We start from the raw sequence: 27,681 nt of genomic DNA on the forward strand, positions 1-27,681 counted from the left end.
GCTGGATAAGCAGAATGTATGTAGTGTTTTGGATTTTGTAGCAAATGTAGTAGTTTTCTTTCCATGTATATGTTATAACTGGATGTTTCAAAACATTTAACATTATTTTTTTTCTTTACGTTAGGGGTGGGTCATATGGTAAAAAAAAAATATTTTCACGGTACACAATATTTTGCTTGATAGGCATAATCGCAGACAAAAACATCAGTAGCGACTGATTCTTAAAAAAATTACTATTCAAGTACTGCCCCATACTTCATATAGTGATTTGTATTTAAAATCTGTTGCTCCTGATCCAGGTAAACCAGACTATTTAAACTCTTTGTATATTGAAATTATCCTCAATATGCTTAGAAAGGCATACTGTGTGTCATGCAAAATAGATCACAATAAAAATAAAATAATATCATTTTATATAGTAAAATATTTTATTATTATTATTATTATATATTAAAATGTAGATAATAAAACATTGTCCTACTGCCCTACACACCGATCTGTAGGCAAACAGGAGTTCTGTTTGACAGCAAGAACTTTTCAGCCTTGAAATTGATGAATTATGGAACAAATGCAAATTCACAACCAAACAAAAAAAGACTTTGTCACATACTCATGTTACAGGCATAACACATGGATAATGCTTTTGGTAAAGGATTAATACTTTAGTAAAGCTCAGATTTTAATCCATGCTGTTGTCCTTGTTATTGAGGCCCTTAATATTCAGTTGCTACAGAGCGATTCGGCTAATTACGTCAAGGTGTTAGTGTAGACATCTAATCGATAGCAATATCCTGTTTGAGATAAGAGCGATGTTCCGGCCCATTCGAGGAAGTGAACCTTGGCTTTCACGTCTCGCTCTCGATCTTGCTATTACATAGCAGCTGAAAAAGAGGCGCAGTCGCATGCGAGATTGCTTTGTGTGTACCTGCTTTAAAGCAGGACAGAATATGTCCTAGTTCCCTCATCTTTGTCTTGTTTTTGTCCTGTACTGGCCTCCTGCTGTCCCTGCAACACTGAGAAGACCTGCCACACATTCATGCACGCACACACGGAGCTCATTATCCCCCCTCCGGGGCTCTGAATGAGGTAGCCAGGCAGGAGAAACTGAGGGAAAAGGGTTCTGAGACTTATCTGTGTGTGTGTGTGGAGAGAGTGGGGTGTGAACACTTGAGATAGAGGTGCAGGAAAAGGAAGGCCAGAGGAGGAGGTGGTCCATGTCTCAGCTGAAAGTGCCCCACCTTAAAGTTGCTGCTTTAAAAAAAGAAAATTAAATATTAAATATACACATTTTCCCCTTAACATTCTTGTAATTGATCATATAATCAGATAATGCCTGGTCCACCAGACCTTAAAAAGCCAAAAATGGACTATCCTCTCCTGCAGTGGTCAAAACTCAATCCATATGTGAAGGCTTTCTATCTTAATGTTATTCCTCAAAGCACATGGAAGACAAGCATCCAGACTCTTCTCTGTCCTGGCCTCAAAGTAGTGGCACAGACTCACCCTGGGTGTCCAAATAGATGAGTCACTTGCTGTCTTTAAACACCAAATAAAGACCTGTCCCTTTTAAGAGCACTAATGCACTATTGCACATGTCTTATTTCCCTATGTTGACATCAGATATAATGTACTGTTTGCATCCAGCTGTGTGATTTTGTGTTTAGGTAACAATGGTCAGCTGTGAGGCTGTATGGTGATAAAGCGGTCAAAACTAGCTTTTCCTCACCGTGATTCAGTGATTCAGTGATTCAGCCACCATGTTGAGCGTTATAGGCAATCCCATTGGCTCAAACTGCTTATCTATAAACATGGAAATCTACTGAACTACAAATTTTTTGACGTTTCGGTATTGCTATGGCAGTTTTAGCTATGCAGCATCTATTTGTCCATGTTTGTAGATTGCACAAGTCATACAGTGTCAGACACCACACAAAAGAATCCTGGCAGATATTACCTAACAAGTTAGATTTCCGTAAATTTGATTGTTTACCAAACTATTACTTTAACACTTCAGCCAAGCATCTACAGAGAGCTGTGCTTCTACAATAATCACTTCTACAAACCCCGATTTATCTGTGTTCTCCATGATTACTAATCATCCTCTGATCGCCAACAAGTGGAGACGTCTTTCCACTCGTGGCAGCAGCCTAATTGAGATGATTTGAATCATCAGGTTTAAACAGTCATCTGACAGCGACTAGACTCCTTTGCAGGATGACCTTCCTCTTCAAAAATGCCTTAAAAGTCAGACGGTGTCTGCTACAGCCATTCTGGCTCCCTCGACTGTATTTCAACATGACAACACTGAAATGAGTAACTGCTATGATTGGATTCAGATGTCAGTGAGATTTCCTTTATTACTACCTTGTGTAGTGCTTTTCTTCCTATCACGGCTACACGGCACTTGCCAAAGAGTGCAGTTGTTTCCCAGGGTATGTAGCATGTGAAATGGTCTCCTTCCCCTCACTGACATGTGATATTCCGATTTAGACCTGAAATCTAAAGAATTTAGGATAACCCTTAAATATATATCTTAAATTGGTAGTGACACATGACCTCATTTCTGCCTCTTTCCCTCCTTTCTCCATTGTTCCAGGTAAGTATATATAAATATGAAAGTATGGTAATGTAATTGATTTTATGATTTCATTTCTTTCAATTTATAGCATTTGGCCGACACTCTTTTCTTAAGTCACTTTGGTGTATTTTCGTAGTGTATTTTCTCAGGTGGAGACTCAACCTTAATGTGTCATGCAGAGAGCAGCAGTGCTATGTTTTATACTATACTAAACACCTTATCATTGAGTTGTTGTTATGTTTTATACTATTATGGCAGTTTGTGAATCAGTACCAGGGGTTGTCTTCTTATGTTTTGCGGCGTCTTGCATTCTTTTTTTTACTTTCCATTATTTTAGCTCTAAACGTAGCTTGCTAACTATTCTTAATGCTGTGTGATGCTGTGAGTGAAATGAATAGACCTCTCTCTATTTATTTTAGTAAATAAATATTTACTATTACCTGCTTTTTTGTAAATGCTTTGTTCTGTCTAAAACTTGTCTAAAAAGAAGATTTAGCCTAATTAATGTTTTGATCATTTTTATGTCCAAACTATTTGCAAGTTATATTTTCATAAATTTGATGGTTTACCAAACTATCACTTTTACACTTTAGCCAGTCATCCACAGAGAGCTGTGCTGCTACAATAATCACTTCTACAAGCGATCTACAAGTGATTACTAATCATAGAGAACACAGAAGGGGAAAAAAAGCAGATTTAGCCTAATTAATGTTTTGATCATTTCATTTTTATGTCCAAACATTTCATAAATAAAGGAATATATTTCTTAAAAGGAAAGGCTTCTACAGCAGGATAATGATCCTGAACACACTTCAAAATCCACAATGGACTACCTCAAGAGGCAGGAGGCTGAAGGCTTTGCCATGGTCCTCACAGTCACTCAACCTCAACATTATTGAAAGTCTGTGGATAGACCTCAAAAGTGCAGAGCAGAAAGACTGCCCAAGAATGCACAAAACTACAAACCTTTTGCAAGGAATGGGGAATAGGGCTGTTTTATTTTGAAACTGTAGAAGAACTGTAAAAGTACTCGTGCTTAACCCTTAGTCACACTAAGAAATACAGTATTAGTAGTACAATTAGGTTCCTGGATCCTGATTTAGCAATTGTTTTTAGTTTTACTTTTTCGGATGACCCATTCAGAAAGAAAATTGGAGATATGACCTTGAGTAGTGTTTATGGTGAGCTAGCGTTCACACCCAATTTTGCTTACCCTAACAGGTCAACTTAACCGAGCAGTCACATGCACTTTCAGGGTAACATGAAGATTGTATTGTCTTTATTAGTCATTAGAGAGTGTAGAACTTTCAGTGTTTTTTTTTTTTTTTTTTTTTTTTTTTTGCTTGAGGTAATTATCAAAAGAGCCGGGTCATGTTTTGTTTTTTTTCTCAGCTTTCAAACAATCGTTACCTTTCCTGTCATTGCCACCCAGTGGATGTAATTGATATTACACACTTTATTCAATGAGGGGAATAAGATCAGGTCACTTAGCTATTCACAGTAGCATTTTGACCAGAATATATATATATAAGGCTTGTCATGGATTCATCGTACTTCCAAGTTAAGGTTAAGGATCAAGAATTTACTACAAAGTGACATTAATCACTCTGGGAGAATTTTTTTTAATGCTCCTTCTTTGTTTTCCAATAAAGAGTGCCAGCTTTTTCACCAGGTAGATTTCATTAGCGTGCAGTATAGCTACAGCTTTATGTCAGTGCACTGTGCAGGTGGGTTAACTTGGTTGTAACATTCATGTTTTGACTCCTTGACCACCTCATAGTTCATGCCACGGACTACGAAACGACGACACATCCTATTAGCAATATTGTTTCATTGCCCAGACCGTGTGTGAGGATGTTGAAAAGAGACAAAAGGCTGAGCTGAGAGAGCTGGTCATTCCGTTAAAGAGGTCCAGTAAGACAAGCACCTTTTATCTCCACCTCAGCCTCCTCCTCTTCATCCCTGACCTCCACACACTCAAAAACACAATCGATTGCATTCAGTCTTACTTCCTCAGCTTCATTTAAAGACTCACACTTTGTCTGAATGCGAAGGTCACGTCTCAAGTGAGTGAAGCAGAATCTCACGCTTTCTTTGCCCAGCACTGTGGCCGAAGTCCTTAGTAGAATATTCTCCAGCTTATTCACCAGTTTTTTTGCTTAAGGATCCTGCACCACAAAGGAGTTCTGTAAAACATGTATAGAAATTAGTCTGTGCCAATTCAGTCCATGCCAAGGTGATTTAACTGTAGGGCAGTTCGATCTCAAGTGTGCTGTTGGTCAGACTACACAGTATTTTTTTTCTGAAGATAAAATCACAGTATTCTGCTTGCATTGTTATCAGTTTTTTAAATGTGAAACATATAATATTTTTGCGTCGTCATTCAAACTACAGATGCAAGTCGATAAGACAACATTTGATACCTAACACATGCACTGAACTTAAAAAAGAGACATCAAGGAGGCATTTTCTTTGCTGCCACATTTCCCCGAAATGGCCTCGTCTTTGTTTATTGTCTGTAAAATATATGTAGAGTAGCTGTGTATTGTTAATACTAGAGAGACACTAACAGCTGGAAACAAATCCCTTGCGTTTGTGTGAACATATTTGGCCTTTAAATCTGATTCTGATTCTGATTCTGTTGCATCCCACACACTTTGTTTGAGTTTTTCCATCCTGCCCTCCATTTGTTATTTCCTGCCAGAGTTTCATGTTAGTCCAAGCTGTTCCAGTTTGGCTGTAGCAGCGGTCAATTTGCGAAATATGGGTGGAAAGAAATGTTTTGGACACTGTCCGAACTGTATCATAGGCTCTCTTGACCTGCACTAGCACTAAATCGTTTGCTGATTTAAACAAAATTGTACAATAAAGGAACCGGTTTGTCAAATCATCAGGGAGGACAGCTAGACAATATATGGTACTTATGCATGCTTGGTCAAATAACACATTTGTCTTTTTTTTGTAATTAAAAAGTGGTGAATGTCAAGCATAAAGGGCATTATTTTCAGCAAATCCTAACGCAGGTCTCTTTACCCTGAGGTCACATCCTGTGGGATTTGCCGTGGCTGGTCCCTAGTTGGTACAGCCCCACCTGCGGCATTGAAATGTTTGGGTAGAACAGTCAGCTATAAATGTAAATCATCCATCAGCTTTAATTCCACTAGTTCATCTAACCTGCTTCCCCCAGCACACAGCCTCACAGTCTCTACAACAGCTAAAACACAGCAACACCTAGAGTTTATCAGTGTAAATATGCCAGTCATACCAGCCACATGCTGCTCGTTTAAGCTCTGTGCTCACAATACACTCCTGTGATGCATGTGGTGCAGAAGCTACCGACGCCTGAATGTAGCTGTGGCGCTGTTTTAAAATAGAATATCAGCTTCATGCTACGAGAAAAGCATGTGGCTAGCATCTCTTAGTTTATATCTTTTAAATGATCATATCAAACTTTTTATGTCTGTCAGATCCAGTATAATACATGAATCAAAGTCATGAAGCGTCCCCACGGACGAAAAACGGCTATAATTATAATAATAAAAAAGAAAACATAGGATTTCTGACCTGATCTTGTCTGCACAGTTGCTGCCTGTTGATTCTACACACCGCTCTACAGATACAGTCACATTCGTCCACTCCGCTCACTCTGTGTAGACTGCAACAGACAGCCAGAACTCACTTGCGAAAAAAAAATCATCGGAGTGGCCTGTGCAAATGTTTGGGCACCTCACAGCATTATTCTTGGGTCATCTGGCATGCACAGCTTGTTCTTGGTCTAGCCACAAAATTTCTGTGGTGTTTGGGTGTCTGTGGGGGACTGTGAGGGCCATTCCAAAACCCTCAGTTTGTATCTCCTCAGGTGATCCATGGAGGTTTTCAGATTTAATTTGGATCATTATTCTGCTGTAGAAGCCACCTTAAACTTCGACCTTTAAACAGATGGTTTGCCATTTGTATCCAGGATCTGCTGGTATTTCGTGGAATCCATTGTTCTCTCCACTTATGCAACACTGTTAATGCCACTGCCAGTATCACAACCCCAAACACAACAGATTCACCCCATGCTTCACAGTTGGCAGCTGGCTTGTACAGATGTTCTAAAGCAAACTTCAAACTTCAGAAGAGCTCATAGTTAAGGTTTTGTTTTTAGGACCATGAAAGTTATGCCTGCAACGCTGCACAGTGGAATGGTGCACCACCCTCTTGACTCTTGAAACGATCACGCAGAGTCTTAGGTTTTATTTGCCTGTCTATACTAGCATATGATTAGTAAGTAACCTAAGAGTTCTTGATCTTGCAGATTTGATCTCCACAGTTCTTATTCTTAAAAGCATTCTGCAACTTTTGTTTCCAGACCTTTAGACTATAGCTTAGAGCAGCCACTGTTTAATGAGTAAGGTATGCAGATTCAGAGAATTTATTAAGCATGGAAATTTGATTCAGCTTCCTAATTACAGTTGGTGAAAAGCCTAAGACCATATTCGCTAATCAGGATCCAGATTTTGGTGGAACCAACCATCTAAGCAAGTCAAGAAGAAGACTGCTCTCATTTGCACTTTGTGTGCGCTTGCAGATTTAATACAGTGTTGAGCAGAATGTAGGTCTTAGAATCCACTGATCTGCAGTTAAGAAAGCTCTGCCGTCATTAAGCACTACATTTGTTTACAAATTTCAAACTCCGTTTATTCCCATCTGCCCTTCCACCCACACTTGTTTTAAGGCATTTATTGACAGTAAGAGGACGGCAATAGTCATCGACCAGAGACAGTTTCAGGCCTTTTCTATATTAATGCGTGGAGGCCTACGCTCTCGCCTTTTCCCCCTCACGCACCTGCATTTTGTGTATGATTGTACAACCCTGCAGGACAGGCAGGACGGGACCCAGGATGGAGCGCCTATGTGCTCTATGCATCCTTCAGCAATCACAAATCAGCTTTTACTATAGTCTGTTTACCGCGCAGCCTTGATTGAAAACACTCATCTCCTCTGATTGAAAAAGGCCACACATATCAAAGAGGCAGGGCGGCCTGCTCACCGGACTGATTGCCTCTGCCATGGAGAGCACACCGCAGCGGCCTGTTCTGAAGGGCAAGCTGGACTTTGTGTAGGGGCCACTTAATTACTTTCCCCCAGCAAGGGTCCGAGGCAGCACTGTCCTCTGTCTCCACATGAGCCATCATTCATCAGAAGAGTGCCGTTATTAAAGCATTAGAAGGCTCATTTTGGCTGCTCTGCAAATTGTTGCCGCTACCGATGCAATTAAAGAATCCATTAGTATTATTAATAAGGAATCACGTGTGGGCCCTGGACAGCAGTTTAATATGGGCCTCTGTACTGATGAGCCACACACTGGGATGGGCCATGTTTCCATCAGTTTCTGCTTGTCAACCTCCAGTATTTAATTCAGCCTTTCAGACACGAATATACATGTTTATCAGATACATCATCCAGCAGGCATTTTAATTAACACAAATAATGAAAGTTTAATGGCTTCTTTAACAATATATGTTTGCATTTCTGTAATTGCAGCAGTTTAAGCAGCTTGGTGGATGATGCATGCATTTACATTTGACCTAAAGGTCATCTATTTCCTTGATTAGAAAAATCTGTAGAAGAACTGCAGGTTTAGACAAACTACAGTGTCATATTTACATTTAGTAGCTCATTCTTCTAAACCAGAATGCCAGTACCAGTAACAGAATACCCTTATTCAGGTAACCAGTAGTAGTAAATTGTTTACTGCTGCTGCTTGATAATATTAACAAGATTTTGTGACAGATCACACTCAAGTGGTTCTAAAAGCAAACACATTGAGTGTGAACTGAATGAGGCATAAGCTGAATTGTATACACTAGACTTGAAACGACGCTGGAGCCCCACAGTCTAAGGAATGGTGCTTTAACCATCTGCAAAAGGTATTCCACATATTTTTCTATTCAAGATTGTTTGGTACCTTGTTTTTCACCATGTTTCGCTCAGTGTACGAGAGCTGAAATGTGAGTGCCAGGGCAGCTCAACAGATGCAGTGCAATCTCATGCTATGCTACACTCATAATAAAAAGATCTGTGTAGTACTGAAAATGGATTCTTAGTCCAGTGACAATGATAGAATCCTTTTAGTGCTACATAGAAACATTACAAAACTTCCTTAAATATTCAAAATTCATAGAGAAAACTGCATTCAAATGTTTTTTTACTTAGCATTACTATCTTATTATTGAACCTTTAAGACTGATGTATGTACAGTAAATGACCAGTGAGTTTGGGCTGAAACAGTCCTTCTAGCTTAATGTGAATGGGTAGAATAGACCGATATATGTAAATTATCTGGATTTTGTGACATCACAAAAATAGTGAATTAAAAACTGGCTATTGTTTTTATTTCACATCCATAAATAGACTGGGGGGTAGAAGGCACCTTTTAAAACATGTGTTTACTTACTGCAGTATAAAAAAAAGCAAGGAAAATGAGTTTTGCAAGATATGGTCCCTTTACAAACAATACATTGTGCAGCCCTACCTCTTACCCATGTGCTGTCTCTTTCCTCTGATCTCCACAGTGTCTCTGTCTGTCTACTGTACTCGGATTATAAAACTGCAGCAGCCAGCACCTAGTGTGTGTGTGTTAGCTCCTATTCTTTCCCACATAACCCTGCCATCCCTGCCGGCTAATCCTTGATCACCGGGTGCCGAAATCTGACACATCGTACACGAGGCATGCTTTATTTTAGCATTTCCATGCTTGTCTACGATACATCCTCCTACCATTTGCATCAGCCCTTATTGTAATCTGATTTGGGAGTAGACACAAATCGCTTGGGGAAATGTGTGTATGTGCGTGTGTGTGTGTGTTGCTTGTTGCAGCAGAGGGGGTCTTCAGATTACACTAAAGCTAGCACTCTATTGTATACCAAGTTCCCATAATGCACTGGAAGCATACAGATACAGAAAGTCACTGATAGGCACAGATGGTGTGTGTGTGTGTGTGTGTGTGTGTGTGTGTGTGTGTGTGTGTGTGTGTATTAAAGTGAGCAGGATGAGAGTATAGAGTCATCTGAAGGTGCTTAAGTTTACAAAGCCTTCCAGCAGCATTCAGCTCAAAGCCACTGCCACCAGCGTGCTTAGCAGAGGCCATGTTAAGGAGTGTGTCATCCTCAAGAGCCTCCTGCTTTGTGGGGCTGGCATAAACCCCCCCTTGAGTGATTCTTAAACAGGCCACACCAGGGCTAAGATATATGCTAACGGAGTGACATCTCTCCACTTTACCTTCTTTCTACAGAGCGTATCTTTCCAAGCCCTGCACAGGTTTTCATGTGTTACAGCTGCACAATATGGGCAGAATATCAGTATTGTGATTCATTTGCTGTATTGCTACATGTTGTTAAAGCAATAAGCGGGCGTGGAATAATGTAAATATGGAGAAAGATTTATTTTTGTTGAATGACATGAAATTGTTAATAAATCTAACACGCAAGCACTTATGTCACAGTTGAAATAAAAAAAATATATATAATTTTTGTCATTAATGTCACACCATGTTGGATCAATAACTTCTGGTGAAACTGATCTATTTTTTTCACAATGTTTTCTATATATTTTAATATTACAATATATATTTTGCAGAACAGCAAAATATTGCAATGTAATTTTTTCCCCAATATCATGCAGCCCTAATAGGTATACACATGTTATTAAATGTGAGCACCTACATATGTTTCAGCTATTTGGTCATGTGGCAGCAGTGCAATGCATAAAATTCTGAGTACAGTTTGAGTATTTCTTGCTGATCCTCTGAGATTTTAACACAAAAGTCTATTGAGTTTATTCAGAATGAGGCAATAAGGAAAACTCTTCCAGCAAGCAGCAGATCTGCAGATCAGTGAGGTCAGGACAGAAAATGACCAGACTTCTATGAGCTGACGGAAGGCCTTCGGTCACAGGGGTTAACCACTCTCTAAAATGTTGGTGAACAAAGAGAAGCTCTCTTAAACTTAGCCTTCCCAGTCATCAGATCTGAATCTAGTAGAACAGCTTCGGATGTGGAAGAACAGGAGATTCACAGCATAAATAAACCTGCAGGAACTGTGTGATGCAGTCATGTAAAAACGAACCCGAATGTCAAAGAAGTGTGCCCAACATCTTAAGGAATCCATGCCGCTCCAATAGTAAGGTAGCGTTGCTCAGTGAATCTATATGTAACAGTTATGGAAAACCAAGCCTGTGTGAATGTGATGGTATGGTTTCAGAGGCATTAGCTGCATTGCAGTTTGAAGTAATGCTGATGTGAAGACGTGTGATTGATTGGGCCTCAGAGACTTCATACACTCTGACTACAGAAAGGAGAAACACTGGTGTACAGATCGATTGATTACTGTGTGTGACAAAAATGAGGGGAAATCTCATTAGAATATGGTCACAGAAGCGTGTGTTTCTTTCTAGATCTCTGCAGGGGGGCACAGAAACACACGGGGGGTGTTCGTGTCACATGGTGTGTGTGAGTCTTGAGTCTGATTCTGTGTGAGTGTGTGATATGGAACAGTGCTGTAATAAACGGCATGTATAAACAAAACGGCTCAGCGTCCTCCCCCTGCGTTCCAGGCACTCTTAAGACAGCCTTCTCTAAAGCGCTGTGTGTTACACTCTTCATGCGCTTATAATTGAAACATTGGAGCCAACTGTGTGCATGTGTTTCTTGACACATATCTCGTCATAATCGACTCTCTTTAATCTTGCACTTGTTTCGGTGTGCCCCCCTCCCCGCTGTCTCAGTGTCTGTAGTTGTGCACATAGAGAATCCAGTTATTGCGTTTGGTTATTAACCAGGAATGGATTTTGGGGAGGTAGAGGGGGGCTGTAGTGGGGGACCATTTTGTTGCAGCAGCTTGAGCTTGCAGAATAAGCTTCCAGACAGCGGAGCAAGTGAGTGTGTGATGCGGGACGCAGGCAGTCGGGCCGGATTACTAACCCTGCCTTTATTAAATATCTCTGTATGGAGGAAAGACTGCAGAGAGAGAGAGAGAGAGAGAGAGAAAGAAATAAAGGGATGCACATGGATAATGAACACAAACAGACCCCCATGCATGAGACTCTTTACCCAGCAGCTAATGTAATTCACCATGGAGAGACATGCAGGCTGTGAGTCTTGTCTAGCTGTTCCACTGTTGGGATTAGCTGTATATGAAGAGGTGCAGTGATGGAATTGTTAAATCTGTCCTTTATCGATGATGCTGTTGAAACTTTCTGGCTGGCAGTCTTGTGAGTGAGTTATACACAGTATAGTGTGAAGTGAATAACACTGTTAGGGGGTGGGTCTACATGGTAGGCATATTAAGTGAACAGTCAGCTCCTGAAGGTGAGGTGTTCAAAGCAGGACAAATGGACAAGCATAAGGATCTGAGACACACTTTGCCAAGGACCAAGTCAACTGGGTCAAAGCATCTTCAAAACATCAGGCAGGTCTTGTGGAGTATTCCCAGTATGCAGTAGTCTGTACCTGCCATGGATAAACTGGCAACAGGGTCATGAGCACCCAAATCTCATTGATGCTCATGGAGGCCTTGGATGCTCTTGCAGGACTTGAAGCATCTGTTGTTAACATCTCCTCCTTCAGAGATCTTGTGGAGTCCAGACCATGGCCTGTCAGAGCTGTTTTGGTGGCATACTTAGGAACTACACAATATTATGCAGGTGAATTCATGTTATGGCTGATTGGTGTACACAGTCGCCGTCATGCAAAAAGTTGGTGACAAAATGTCAGCTTTACAGGAGGAGGGGAAAAAAACAAACAAACATTGTACCTCTCAATGCAAGTCAAGGTAAAACCATGTCAGGGCAAGTGTATTACCACCCATGATTTTGTAATGAGATGCCCAACAAGCTCTCATAGCTGTGATGGCCAAATCGTCGACATACATTTACTTAGGAATCTGGCAAAGTAATCTGTCAAACTGTTTATGTGGAAAGTGAACAATTGGACAATTTATTATGTCTGTATGTGTGTAAGTGTGTTTGCTTAACCAAAGCTTTTTTTAAGAAAGCCCAATATTTACAGATTTCCAACCATTTCCAGCGTTATTCAGCCTAATCTCTATCTACTGTATCTGTCCTGCACCATCATTTAGATTTCACAGTAATTTTAGAGCTGTGCAGAAATCCTATTGACTCACATTAGAGCACTCACAATAGAAACCAATAGGCAACGATAACTTCAACCTCCTTTAACTGAGAGTTCTCTTCTGACCTTACTTTCACAAACAGACAATGGACACGCTACACATACACTTGCTATCTCAGTGGAGTTTCTCATCATAGGAAGTTTCAGAAACTTCACTTAGCTCAAACGGCCTGTCTTTGCTTGTGCGTAGAAGCACATTTTTATTTTGCTTTTTAGCATTCTGTTTATCGGACATGGCCATTCTGAAACCACTTTGTTGACCTTAATATCAGTCCTACCACAGACTCACACTCACACCGAGGTTACTCCACCCCCCATTAAGAGAAACAATCTAAATGTTAAGCAGTCTCCCGCCTCCTGAAGAGGGCCGCGTGCCACTGCTTGGAGAAATTAGGCCCGCGGTGCTTTTGTCAAGCTCCCATTGTTCTGCCTGACATACATGGAAACAAAGGAATGATGTGCAATTTGGGCCTAATCATAACATCTGTACTTCTCCCCTATTTACATTTTCCCTATCAAGGCCAAGGAGAAATGTTAATTTTAGATGAGTCTTTTTATGACTGGTAATTACTGTCATTAAGAACGCCCCAGAGAGTCCAGGGGAGCGCTGACTGAAATGCAGTTTGACGTGTTCTATAATTAATGCTGAATTAATGCCTTACTTTCAGCACTGGTAGAAGAAAGAAAGGTCCTTAACAGTTCTGAGAGGTGGCCTGGTTCCATGGTTGTTGCATTACACCTGAGACACACACACACACACGCATACACACAGTCTTCTCACAAAGACAAACAGCAGGTCCTGCTGTAAGTGCCGTGGTGTGTTATAGTGTCTCAGTGAGAGGTGCTAGTTGTTTTTCCTCCACTGTTCTGAGTGCAGCTGCTCGGCTCGACTGAATTCAGACCTTTCTGAGCATCTCTGAAGGTTTATGATAAAACAAGCGTTTTGCATTTGAGCTATTTTACTTGGAGATCCACCATATACCCAAATGTTTGTGGACACCTCTGCTAATGAACATATCTGCTGCTTTTAGGGGCAACCATTGTTGACACTGATGTGCTAATGCCCACACACAGCTGTAGTGACGACGGGGTAGAAGAGTATAAAGCCCCCCAGCATTGAGCTTTGGAGCAGTGGAACTGTGTTCTCTGGAATAATTGGTGGTGCTCCATCCAGTATGTGTGGCATGCGTTGGAGAGTTTGGTGATCATCCAACATCCTGACCCCACTAACGCTCTTGTTGCATGCAGTCAAATCATCACAGCAGTGCTCCAAAATCTAGTAGAAAGCCATTCACTGGAAGTAGAGACATTTACTCCAACAAAAGCAGGATAAACTTTTTTTTTTTTTTTTTATACGCTTGATTTCAGAAGAAGAAACAGTGAATGAGGAAGTGTCCCTATACTTTTGTCCATATAGTGGATTCTGGGATGTCCTTCTCTGTTGTAGGTGAGGATTTATGAGGAGAGGGTTTTACAGCTAAGCCAGCAGATGCCTGAAGACCAGAGGAAGTGGCAGGAGAGCCCAGATGAGCACCTTCTTCTGCTGAAGAGGGAGCAGACTGCCCTGCAGGACAAATATGCCCGCAGTGTACAAGAGGTCAGACCTTACACTTTAAAAAAATAAAGGTGCTACAAAGGGTTCTTTGAGCGATACCATAGAACAACCATGTTGGTAAAAGAGATTTGTGAGTGAAGAACTTTACATTAAGTGAAAGATCTTCAAACATTCACAAATCTTTATAGAAAATTAACCAGCTGTACCTGTGTAATATTGTAGCTGAATGCTAACCATAAGCCTATCTTTAGCAACCAAAAAAAAGACTCTGTTGGTCCCTTAGTCATTCTCCTGATCAGTTCCGGTCTTGTAGGGTCTGTGTTCAGCACAGTTTGATAACACACGTAGCCCATATCATCAATTAATTACTAATTGAGGCTTTCTAGGGCAGAGGAATCACTAGAGCTGTTTGGTTTCAGGGATTCTGGAGTTGATTCTGATTCTAAGTGATGGAAGCAATTTTCCTGGTTGTTGATTCCCCTTTTGGGGAAGCATTTAGGTGTGAACGCAAGTCAAAATGCTAGTAAGACGATCACATACTAATACCCACAAACACAATGATGTCTAGGCATGTGGCATGTGTGGCATGTGGACGTGTCTTTACCATCGATATACAAACAAATAGATTGTAAGTCACATTCTTTGTTGTTCGACACTTTGTGCAATATTTGATGTTATTGTCAAGTCAAGTCAAATCATATTTATTTGTATAGCGCTTTTTACAACTGTTGTCGTGACAAAGCAGCTTTACATAATTAGTAATTAGTAATTAATATAAGACAGACACAAATAATAACATAAGACATGAAGGATCAAAGACCCCCAGTGAGCAAGCCAACGGCGACAGTGGCAAGGAAAAACTCCCTCAGAGCTGGAGGAAGAAACCTTGGGAGGAACCAAGACTCACAAGGGGGACCCATCCTCCTCTGCTCAGAACTATTTAAACATTAATGATAAAAATTACCAAACCAGGTATAACAGATATTAATAGTGGTGATATTAATAGTGACAGATAGTTACGTTTAGTTCCATTTAGGTTTTAACATGGTCATTAAACAGGTAACAGTGGTAGGCGGGTGAGCCGCTGGTCTGTTATGGGTGGTGGTGGGTGGGGGGGTCTGATGGTCGGATTGGTAGGTGGCAGCTGGTCTGACGCAGGTAGAGTGGACCTCAGCGGCCAATCTTCCAGCTAGTCGGGCTGGGTGGCCATTTTACTCGGAGAAGGTAAAAAGAGAGAGAGAGTTAGTACTGAGAGGATTTTATGGAGGGCAGAGAATGTTGAGCAGTATCAGAATGTGTCTGACGACTCCGGCAGGTCTGACTATAACAGCACAATATGCTTTTATGAGTGTATTGTGGATCTTGTCAGCGCTTAAAGAGCACTGATTAACTGCACGTTTCATTACAAAGAGTGTAATCGTATTTAATTAAGTCGTATTTAATTCAATGGAGTGCAGCATATTTTAAGTAAAAATCATGGTACTCTATGGAAGAATATTTGGATAGCAGTTTTTCTAAAATGTCTACACTGTTGGTGCATTTTGTCTACAGGACAAAATATTGCGAAAAAATATTGTATATTGTAAAAAATTCCAAATTTTTCCCATGTCGCCCAGCTCTAGTGTCGAGACAACATTAGCAGAATCACTCACTCTAGGTGCACGCCTCCCTTTACCACTGAGAACTAAACAGGCTGTTTGCATGCCTTTAAGAGTGAAGTATGTAAATAAGCTCTGTTCTGACTGGCTGTTCTGTATTCATGCACAACATTCAAAAACATAGTCCAAGCAAAAACACTTCGTAGAACTTTGGAGCGAATGGGTGGGGCTAAACTGTCTTTTTGTGTATTTATGTAAATGTGTTGGGTTTTTTATGACATCACAAAAGCACTAAATTCAAACCAGGCTGTTGTTGCAGCTTCGTCAGCGTGAAACCATAACAACTGTTTACAAACTTCACTGAACGATTGTATTTGAAACTAATGGGAGGGAAATTCAGCTTTTATTGATATGGGCCCTTTAATATTCTTTAAAATGAGACTTTGATATTACATTCAAATGAGCTTCAAGAAAAGTGGCCAAGAGTTAACAAACAGGTTGCACTGCTCATTACGCGATCAGACACTGAAATAGTGTGTGCACTGTAAGTGTGTGTGTGTGTGTGTGCTGTCAGAGCAGGAGCAGGTTTCTGTGGAGACCGAGCAGATGTGTCTTCAGGAGTGGAGATAACTGACTGCGCTGTATGCACACACCGATAGCTGAAATTACTCAATCTCCATTTTGATCAGTCCCAGCCAGCATCTCTCTCACTCTCTCTCTTTCTCTCCCCACACTCTTTCAGTCTCTCTCGCCCCCTCCACCAAGTGCTACAGCAATAGTCTACCTTCCCCCAGTGCAGCCATGCATAGAGCCATCCCCATTAGCTTCATTTGCGAAAGGGCCAGAATGTTCAGACAGCCTGTGGCCGTTAGACTGAAGATCATGTGAAAACATTGGAGACAGAGCTCAAGAACGACCGCATTATGACGGCGGGGGAAGAAGGACCGGAAAAAAAAAAAAAGCAAGGGAAAGGAACGAATTGGCAGTGGAATTGAGCCATCATCTGAACTCTCTCTCTCTCTCTCTCTCTCTCTCTCTCTCTCTCTCTCTCTCTCTCTTAGTGTTGGAACAGGGTAATTCTGACAAGTGGTGTCTAGACGGAGTGTTCAGTGCCTGTGAGTCAAGCTGTAGAGGGCCGGGCCTTTGTTCTGGCGGCTGCTGGAGAAATATTAGGATGGCCTATTGGAGTAATGAATCACCTCGGCACACAGCAGGGCTAATATGCAGAGCAGATGGTCTGCCGTGAAGCCAGCTCGCAGACCACGGATTGTCTTTTCCTCTCTTTTTCCGTCGCTCTATCCCTCTCTGTCTCGCTCGCCTCTGGATTTTAATTAGTCCAGGCCTGTACTGGACTGTTGTTTAATGAGTGACACATTGGCTGCCCTCTGTGTCAGAGGTCTCACTTTCTACAGAGGCTGCCCAACAGACTAATGCCTTGCTCACCCTGGTATCCTTACTCATCTTCTCCCTGTCTGTTTCTTTTTCTACATAAGCTCACAGCCGGAAACTTTGCTGCATGCATCACTTCTTTTCTAACGGTTTGGTTAAGCCTCCCCTTGCCTTGCCTAGCCTTAAAGCAACATTATCTAGCATGTTAACCTTAAGAATAGCAGCTTCAGAGTAATGCCGATACTCCACTGACCTGTAATAGGAAGAGTAGCACCTGTGTTGTTGCTTCTCTGTGCTCCGCAGGCCAGGAAACTGCACTCTGTAACTCTAGTGAGGTGGGTAGGACAGTACTATGGTGTTACATTTTCATGTAAGATCAGATGCTGGATCTGTAACTCTCAGCTTGTAAAATGCAGGTGAAATCTGTGTGCGTTCTTTAGTGATGCCTCAAGGTGTGAATTACACTTCCCAACTGTAGGTGGAGCCCAGGAGCAATAACTGTTCTGTTCTTTCTTAGGTTAGAACGGGTAATGCTAGGCTGTTGTTCCTAACAAACAACACTGTCACCAATCTCACCCCAGCAAATACATAATCACTAGATGCACTTAATTAGTCAAGACATGTTTGTTATGTGTTGTGTGCTTCCTTAGTTTAGAACAGCTAACGATGGTGTAGTGCTGCTTAAAAAAATGTCCAAAAACGTCTCTTAGCTCACTAAAAACATCCAGATCTTCATTTGTTTGGCGCAGACACATTGATGTGGTACATTCAAGCAGAATGCAGCGTTAATTATGTTTATCTGCATACAATAGCCCAAACTAGTTCTTAATTCCTCTAAGAAACCCTTCCAGAGATCTCCCAAACCGAAATATTTACAAGAGCAGTGTAAAATAGTCCATTTATGTCATTTACGTGCCAAAATCTTGAAAAAAAGAGCAACATCTCTGCCAGTGTGAACTCTTTTGCTCTTTGTGACAGACTTGTTTTGGTGTCTGTCAAAACTGTTACATGTGTGATATGATACTATACCAGAGATAAGACGACTGGCCACTGGTTGTAATATTAAGTGGAGTTCTTGTAAGTCCTTTGTTTACAAATAACAGAAAGAACCAATTAGTGTGTTACGTCTCCAGCAGAGGAGAGTTGATGTGCTGGGAGGAATGTTTTGTGCGTTTCACGCTTTTTAACATGTTTTTTTTTTTTTTGGCAGATTTTAACATAGGATTTTGAAAAGGTCATTAGACCTTTAGTTCCGAGTATTTTGTCAGAGTCTTATCTTGTGTGATTAGCTGGCGGCTTTGCAAGGATGGCCACTATGTAAATAGGCTTGCCTATGAGGCTCTGGGCCGAGATGTAAGCGACTGTATGTCTCAGGTAAGCTCAGTGGTTTAATGTGCTGACACTACGGCCTGGGAGTCGCAAGTTTAAGTCCGGAGCTATGCTGCTTTGCCATCAGCTGCAAAAGTCTGAAAGAGCACAATTGGCCGTGCTCTCTCTGGATGGGTAGATGGCACTCTCTTCCATCATCACTCTTAAAACTGTGGAGAGCTGGGGACCTGACACTTTCCTCTAGGCATGTCGGCTGGCTGGTGATGCCGTATTGGTGGTAGTTTGGTGGCTGACTTTGCATGTATCGGAGTGTTGGAGGCATCACTAGTGCTACTTAATCGGCAGTAGTACCAAACTGAGAGAAAAAGCTTGATGCCTTAGCCAGAACTTCTGTGTTTACAGGATTATAATTCAGAATTCAGTCAGACTATCCATCTTAATCACACTCATTTTGCACAACTGGCATGCATGTAAATGTAGTTACAGTCATATGCAGAAGTTTGAACACCCCAGTTGAGGTAATGATGTTTTTCATTGTTCCAAATTTTCTAACACAACTATTGAATTAAATTTGACATACTGAAAACGTTTCTACACCTCCAAAGTGCAGTCTTACAAATTCTCACCATACAAGTAATCCCAGACACATTTAATGATGTAGAGGTCTGGACACTGGGGTGGTCAGTCCATTGTTCTAAGAACACCAGCACCTTCTGCAGTTTGATGTGCAAGTGCTCTGTTTTATCTGTTTGCTTTCCTCACCAAGAGCTTCTTGATCTGCTCCACATCCTTTTAGACCCACAGCACTGATATGCCTTGTCACAGTGGAAGGTTGGACAGAAACACCTGTGGATTTTTTCAGATCTGAAGCGAGAGTGAAATTTTTTATTCTCGCTCTCAAAGATGAAAGCTTTAAACACTGTTTATCTGTCAGTTGTGGTGGTCTACCAGGTTTTGCACAGTTGTTAGGGGATTTTTTGATCTCGGTTCTGAAAGCTCACTTTTTCTCCTTTGTCGTTCTCCTTTCTTATGCAGGTGGATTATCTCATATCTGATCTCCTCAGAACGATCACCTGACAACTGAACAAATTGTACTAAAAGGTTGTTTTGACTGGAAATTTAATAAGCGAAGGGTGGTCTCTGACTTTAGCACATACCCTAGCTTTTTTTCTGCCTCCTTTCACACCCCCCCCCCCCCTCTTTCTCTCTCTTTCAGAGCCGTAACCATTTACCCCCTGGCCGAGGTGTTTGCATCCATCCGTCACCTGCTCTGCATGCTAAATCCAGCTCTCATGTTGCTTTTTATGCCTGTATTTATTTCGGCTATTCGACCACTAATAAACACTAGCCACGGAGTTGGAGCCGGCGCACACGCATTTGTTACACATTAGCCTGGCTAGCCGGTCTGCTTTTGTTTTAGGTGGGGTCTCCCTCCCTTTGATTCAGTCCAGTCCTCAACTTGCAGCAAAATTTTGTCAAAAAAAAAGCAAATCCGGACATGCTTTCTTTTATGGTGTGAGCGAGAGGGAGAGTGAGTGAGTGAGTGAGTGAGAGAGAGAAAGTTTCAGACTGACATCGGTGTGTATTCTTCCTGTGTTGATTTCTTGGATCCAGACAAACAAGAAAAAAAAAATGAAGAATGCTCTAATTGAATTCACCTGATTAGGAGTGCACCCCCACAGGAGTGTATGGTTAGCATAATAAACTTCTAAATGGAAGACATGGGAAAGCTGCGGGCATTCCTTGCAGCATACTGAATCAATTAATAGCATGTAGAAGGAAAGCCTGATTATGTGAGGGGGAGCAGGGGGAGAGAATGACGAGTCTGGAGTCCTGGCTGAGGGCTGAGGTGGTTGTTATTAGTGGTGGGGTTCGGAGGGGGCGGGGGTTGGGTGTTTGTGTGTGTGTGGATATACGTGCATGTATTTGCTGATTTTGTGGATACGGGAAAAATGAACATCATTCTATACGGATAAAGTCAGAAGTCCACAGAATGAGTAATACAACCACACAGTTTAGCTAAAATGTGCTGCTGATTAATACTGAAGTAAAATCACATTATTTATTCTTAGTAACATTTCTATAACGAGAGGTTCTGGGCTGATTTATTTAGTTTAGTACAGACGTTTCTTAAATGACTGTTTTAAAGTGTGTTTAATAGCTTATAATCCAGTCTGACTCACCTCATTCCTGATCGCTTCTTTAAAACACTGCAGTCAAGTCTGTTTTTGTGTGTGTGTGTAATGGTACACAAATGGTGTTGTTGTTTGTTGACTTCTGATGTAAAAAACGGTTTGCAGGAATGTCCATTAATGACACCTTAAGGACACTAAATGATGCTCTGAACGCCGCGGTAAAAACAAAGACCCGGACCTGGGTTGGGGTTAAAATAGCCAATATCTGATCCATCAAAATATGCCTGCATCATTGTGTGTGTATATATATATATATATATATATATATATATATATATATATATATATATATATATATATAATTTTTCTATTTCTATTGTCAAAAGTGAAAAGCTATAATTATAGCATGCAGCTTTTATTTATACAGATGTGCATTTGCAGTACAGTGCACAAGCCACTAATAGTGTTTAAAGACACTGCTCTTCTTCCTTATAAATAATGTGTTCACCATCTAACATTAGAATAAATGTAGATAAACAATCAGTGATCAGAATGTGCTGTCTGTCTGTTGGTTTAGAGGGACACATTTGGAAGAACACAGGTTTAGTTGCTGATTCTATGTGAACATCACACACTGAATGTATTTGTTAGATAAAAGTAGGTGCTGGATCATGAAAAGACTGGTCTACTTAAAGAAAAGCATTAAAAATGGTTAAGCTAACACGTTAGTTAGCTAAATGTTAGTTTGATGTAACGAAGAAGGGCTCAGCACCCAGTTAAAAACAGCTGCTCATATCATTTGGTTTGATGGGTCAGACTGTTAGACAGTGCTGTATATTAAGTTTGACAAATTGCTGCTTTTATTTGTAAATAAAGGTTAAGGTTCTGGTCATGACTGGTGATACGTGGTTAGTTCATAATAAACCCCCATAAGGATTTAAGCATGTGTGTGTATGTCTGTGTGTCTGGTTTTGATTTCTTGCTTCTGCACACAGCTGCAGAAGGTGAGTCAGGCCCTGGAGGAAGCCCTCACTGATAACACACATCTCCAGGAAGAGAGATCTCAGCTAGTGACCAACATCAGCCGCTGGATCACAGACCACAAGTATGTACACACACATTAGTCATACATATAATTTCTATATGTAATAACATGCACAGTATGTCTCCTATCAGCAGTGATTTTATATATAAATAACACACACTGTTTGTCCAAATGTTTGTGGATGCCCCATCAAATGAATGCATTCAGCTACTTTAAGTTGCACCCATTGCTGACCCCGCAAATGCACACACACACACAGCTTGTCTAGACCCTACAGAGATGTATTGGCAATAGAATAGGACTTCTTGAGCAGATAAACATGATCCTATTGGCTCCATGCTTAATGCCAGACATGAGCTTGATGGGCATAAAGTCCCCCAGCACTGACCTGTGGAGCAGTGGACCTGTATTCTCTGGAATGATGGCGACCCATCCAATACTTTTGTAGATGATTCTATATAACAGTAAACAGGGTTCCACTATTGTTAAAAGTTGAAGAACTTTTTAGTGAAGTTGATCAATACTGTATTGAACCCTTTTTGCGTAGAGTGTAGTAATATTAATATGGCTAAGTATCAAGTTTATCTTGGGTTTTGGTGGAAAGTTTAGTCCAATATACAGACAAGACCACCTTACGTCACACAAACTCCCACTGAGTGTTACAAAAAGCTGACAGTCTTAATGGTGCCCCAACTAACTATTCAGTTCCCTTCATTCTCCTGATCCATAGCTAACACACAGGCTACTGTATCTTTCTCTGGCTTGTGTTTTTATCATGTCTCTCTCTCTCTCTCTCTCTCTCTCTCTCTCTCTCTCTCTCTCCCCCCCTCTGTATATTATTACCATCAATATTAAACACTTCTGCCCACCATGCACATCATCAAAACCCCACAGCAAATGGGCTTCATGGAAACTGCCTGTATTTCCTTCTGAAAACAGAAAAACCTTTTTTCATGGCGAGCTCTGAGGTAATATTTAACGAAGGCACATTGGCCAGCGATTTGCAACCCAACTCCATAAATGATCAAGGCCACCCACGTCTTCCAGTTCGGTTGAATAATAAAAAGATTACATTAATTTTGGTTAATTAAGAAATGTCAAAAGAATGATTCCAAGCCACCATGAATCTCTTGGTACACCCTGCTGCTTAAAAGGCCAAGCTATCTTTAGAGGTTGGCCTTTTTTTTCCACCCCCTTTTCATTCTTCAAGTCTTCTCTCTGAGCTGCATATTTGCTTTGCTTTCCTCTTCTCTCTCTCTCTCGGCCTGATTACAGCTGCAGCGTTTGATTTGCAATTTAAGCCCAATCATGACACAATCAGTTCTAATGAAAGTCATTGAGCCTTTGATCACTGTTGTTACATGCTCTTTAGTAATGCTTTATCGCCTCCGATTATTGTCCCGGGGACTCCAGTCCGACCTGGACAACATTTACGTGCACTTATCAAGCCCTATTTGTGCCGAGTTGTTCAGAGACTAATAATACAGCCTCAGTCTGCGAGAAAAATCTCTGCTGCTCTACATATATTCATTCTGCATTACCTGAGAAGGCAGGGATCCTCAATAGGGCCTGTATGATCTACACGAGCCAAAACCTGCAGAACATGCTGTTGGTCCTCCTTGTGGTGTCAAAGCAGTTCTCGTCCTACAAGTCCTCTCAAGGGAAGGCCATTCCAACCCATTTTGGGTTCATTGTCAGTTGTGTCAGAGTTTTAACAGTCTAGCTGATGGTTTGAGGTTATGCTTAAAAATTATGGGGTATACCTCCACCTGCTCTGGGGCTCTGGGGTTGCTACCACCACCATTGCTCAACAGTTGGTACTGTTGGGGACTTGAATGCCTGAAACTGAAGCGTCCGTCTTGGACGGCAGCCTCTTAGCAACGTCCAGTCTAGGGCAGGCCTGTGCCCATGAGCTAAAGTTTAAGATCACCATGCCCAATGCTAAGTGTCAGCTAGAGGGGTATAAAGCCTCCACAGTTTTCAGCTGTTCAGTTTTCTGGAGTGATTAAGCTCTATTTAGCACTTTTGGGAGGAGTTGGAGTGGTATTTGTGAGCATGGCTGGATGCAATCAATTCTTTACATCAATGTTCCAGCATCCAGTATAAAGCCTTGTCCATTGACAAGCTATTTATCTTGAGAGTGTTGTGATTGAAAGCATGGCGCTCAGGCACGGTGAGACTCTCATGGAGGCTCTACAAGTCTCTTTCTGACACCACAGTGAGGAGGAGCCAAGCATTCACACCTGTCTCTCATTTAAAGACAAAGCCCCAAGCTTGTGTTTCAGCGCTGTCAGAGTTTACTCTCATAGCTCTGGTCACAAATCTCCCCACACCTCGCTCAGGACACTCTGGCACGTCAGCAGCCCGACCTGCAGAGCAAACATTTAGTCAGTTCAGCTCCAAGAAGCTTTTTACTGTTTCCTCTGAGAGCAGAGCAGGCTTTAGGGTGTGCTTACAGTCCAGCGTGTGATGTGGCTGTGTAATGTTTCAGACCAAGGTTCATCTCAGTCCACTCTTTCCTTTCCTTCCTTCCTGCTTTCTTTTTTTCTTTCTTTGTTTTTTATCAAGTGTAATTGTTTTGAACTTTAACTTCAATATAGGACACTATTAGTGTTGTTTTTATTGTATTTAAATATAATATAACACAGATAAATATAGATTTACCTACTGAATTAAATGTATCTACATTCACTTTGCGTTCTGTATCAACTATACAGGAGTTTCACTGTATGCGCTTCCTGTCTTCCTTCCTTTCTTACTTCCTTCCATCCCTGCTTTTTTTCCTTCTTCCTTTCTTCCCTCCCTGTCCATGTCTTATTAACCACCTTACCTCCCTCCTGTTTCTTTCTTCCTTCCTTCCTTCCTGTTTCTACCTTCCTTCCTTCACTCCATCCTGTCTTCTTTCCTGATCCCCTCCATTCTTTCTTATTTCCTCTCCCCTCCTTTTTCTTTCTTTCTATTTTTCTTCCCTCCCTCCGTTTTTCCTTCCCTTCTTCCTTCCTTCCCACACCCCCTAATCCTTCCTTCCTTCTCTTCGCCCTTCATTTCTTCTTTCTTTTTTCTCCTTTCTTTTTTTCGCTTCCTGCCCATGCCTTACTAACCTCCCTCCTTCACTCCCTCCTTCCCTCACTCCCTGCCTCCTTCCTGTCTGTCTTTCTTCTTTCCTTTCCTCCTTCCTTCCTTCCTTCCTTCCATGTTACTTCCTTCCTTCCTTCACTCCCTTCTTCCTTCTTTCCTGATCCCCTCCATTCTTTCTTATTTTCTTTTTCTTTCTTCCTATTTTTCTTCCCTCCCTGTTTTTATCCTTTCATTCCCGTCCTCTTTCCACCCCTTCTTCCTTCCTACCTTCCCACACCCCCTCCTTCCATTCTCTCTCCCTCCTTTCTTCCTTCCTACCAAATGCCCTCCTTTCTGATCCCCTACTTTCTTCTTTCCTTCCTTTCCTTCCTACTTCCCTACTTACTAAACTACCTACCTTCTTCCTTCCTTTCATTCATTTCATGCTTTCTTTTTTACATCTTTAAATCTACTTATTTTAGGTATTTAATTTGCTATTTAATGTTGGATTCTTTTCCATTGACCGTTTGTTTCAAAGTCAGGAAATGGTAGAACATGTGCAGTGTGTACTTCTGTGAAACAAGACAAACATGAAACAAAAACTTTATTCAATTATAACAAAGGATGTGGTTTTCTGTGTGTAAATCTGCATGTTCAGCAAAAATTATCCCAGCTTGTTTCACTAAGTCTCGAAAGCTAAATAATTCTTATGAAATGATGCTAATGATAAACACTGCTTCCAGGAGTTTGTTTGCCATTTCTTCACTCTCTTTAACCTGCACATGTCCTTGGCAATTGTTTACACATCAGTCATATTATGCAGCATTTAACTGCAGACTTGACCTCTCAGATGAATTCATCTGTGTCTTCTCTTTTATCAGGGCTGCTAGCGAGAGCCTGGCCGGACGGATCAAAGAACAGAACAAGCTTTTGGCCACCATCAGCAGAGAGAAAGAGTAGGTTTAATCACCTGTCTCCTGCTTTACATCCTCTTTACAACGTTTTGGCTCTTCTCATCTCACATGCTTCATCACCTTCTGTCTGAAGCAGCTCTGAAGCCGAACTCCATTGTGTTCCTCGGCTCAGTCTAAAGCATCCCGCTAATCAAGCCGCACAGCCGCGAGTAAAGATTTCAGCACAGCTTACTGAGTTTCTCTCTGCGGGCTAATGGCGTGTACAGCAGGCTGTTCACACGCCTCTCTCTCCGGGCTTCGCATCCCCTTGTCAATTTAGCGCCGGATTGTCTCCCGCTTTCAGAAGGAATCAAAAGCCCTGCAAAGGCGAGTGGTTTGTTAGCCGTATCTTGGAGCGATAGCACTGCTCTGCGCTCCTCATTTAGATGGTCAAGGAATTTGACACAAAGCTTTGCGCAGGGCCTGTGTTAGCGCTTACGCTTAGCGGTCAGGCGCCCAGCGCCCACAGCTCTCCTCCTAAATGAATGGAGGGCCCTCCTGTGATCTGAGCTGTTGGCTGGGAAATGGAGAGATGCAGAATGCCCATTATAACAGTAAAGAGCAAGGGAATGAGAGAGTGAGAGAGAGAGACCGAGAGAGAGAAAGACTCTTTCTCAGTGAAGTTGGCACGAATAAAGCTCCACTTTTTCATGGAATTCCCAGTTCCGATATTCAGTCCATGGAAACACAGCATGTCACATCAGATTTGTACTTTACAGTGCTGTGTTTATCTCATATTTGTACTAGAAATCAAAACTTCCTCTTCATATTTTCCATTAGTTGCAGCAATGTCCAAAAAAATGCCCACACCAGTGATGGTTGGCCACACCAAGCATGCAGGAAAGCTTCTAAAAATAGCTTATTGGACATACAGCAGTAGGCCAATGTAAGACATGTGATTTGCTAAATAAGTAACTGCTAAGAAAGTAACTGAACATTCAACATGCTCAAGCTCTTCACAGGGATCATCAGGTAGGCACCTCTGTCCCTAGGTTTTGTTTGCTTACTTTAACAAAACATGTCACTTGAACAGGAGTGTCAAAACCTTTGCAAGCAGCTTTAAGTACAGTGATTTTAATTAAACAGTAAATTTATTAGGATATTAAAAATGAATGCTTGTTGCTTCCTGTGTATGCACTACAGATAGACATCTCACTCTCACTATTCTAAAAAAAAGTGGCCAGTCCCTTTTTTCAAGTTCCATTCAAAAACATACACACGTTTCATTTGGTGTTTTTTCAAATATGACTGCCTACAGACCTTCATCAGTTTTGCTTCACAGCATTAAGCATTACCTTTAACCTGTTTTCTCATTTTGAGCCTATGACAAGATGTCAGTATTCGGATTGACGCTTGATAATCCTTGACTCGCTAAATTGTTGCCAGCCTGGTGCAGTCATGCACTAATGGCTAGTTCTTGACCTTGAACAGAATTAAGGAAAAATACAAGACACCAGATTGCAGTCACTTTCAGTATTTACAGCTCAATGAAGTTATGAAGGAAGCTAACAGGATTAAAAACTTTCCTCTTCTGATTAGAAAAATTGAACCGCACATATAACAACCATGTGATCCCAAACTATATTTAATGACACCTATAACACTTCAACACTTCAGTTAAAATCCTTCACAGAGCTCACATTACAACTCCTAAACTGCACTGTAAGAGGTTTAGCCACTGGAGGTCATGTCCACACTGTCCATGCTCTCTGGCTCTGTTCTCATGTCCATCATTTCTGACATCGGGGGCCTCGGCTATCTGTCCCACGGCTACATACGAATGTCACCCACAAAAAAAAATTATATATACATATATATATATATATATATATATATATATATATATATATATATATATATATATATAT

The 27,681-nt window shown here is 41.2% G+C and overlaps 1 protein-coding gene across 1 annotated transcript in view; it reads left to right on the forward strand.

Annotated features, from left to right (window-relative positions):
* Positions 1-27,681, forward strand: part of LOC140564368 (uncharacterized) — a 179,097-nt gene that overhangs the window by 134,905 nt on the left and 16,511 nt on the right. Inside the window, exons 26-28 of the mRNA XM_072689769.1 lie at positions 14,200-14,349; positions 21,754-21,863; positions 25,742-25,816. Coding sequence (XP_072545870.1) covers positions 14,200-14,349; positions 21,754-21,863; positions 25,742-25,816 — 335 coding nt within the window. The remainder of the gene's footprint in view (positions 1-14,199; positions 14,350-21,753; positions 21,864-25,741; positions 25,817-27,681) is intronic.

Source organism: Salminus brasiliensis, chromosome 1 (genome assembly GCF_030463535.1).
Source record: "Salminus brasiliensis chromosome 1, fSalBra1.hap2, whole genome shotgun sequence".
NCBI classification, from domain to species: domain Eukaryota; kingdom Metazoa; phylum Chordata; class Actinopteri; order Characiformes; family Bryconidae; genus Salminus; species Salminus brasiliensis.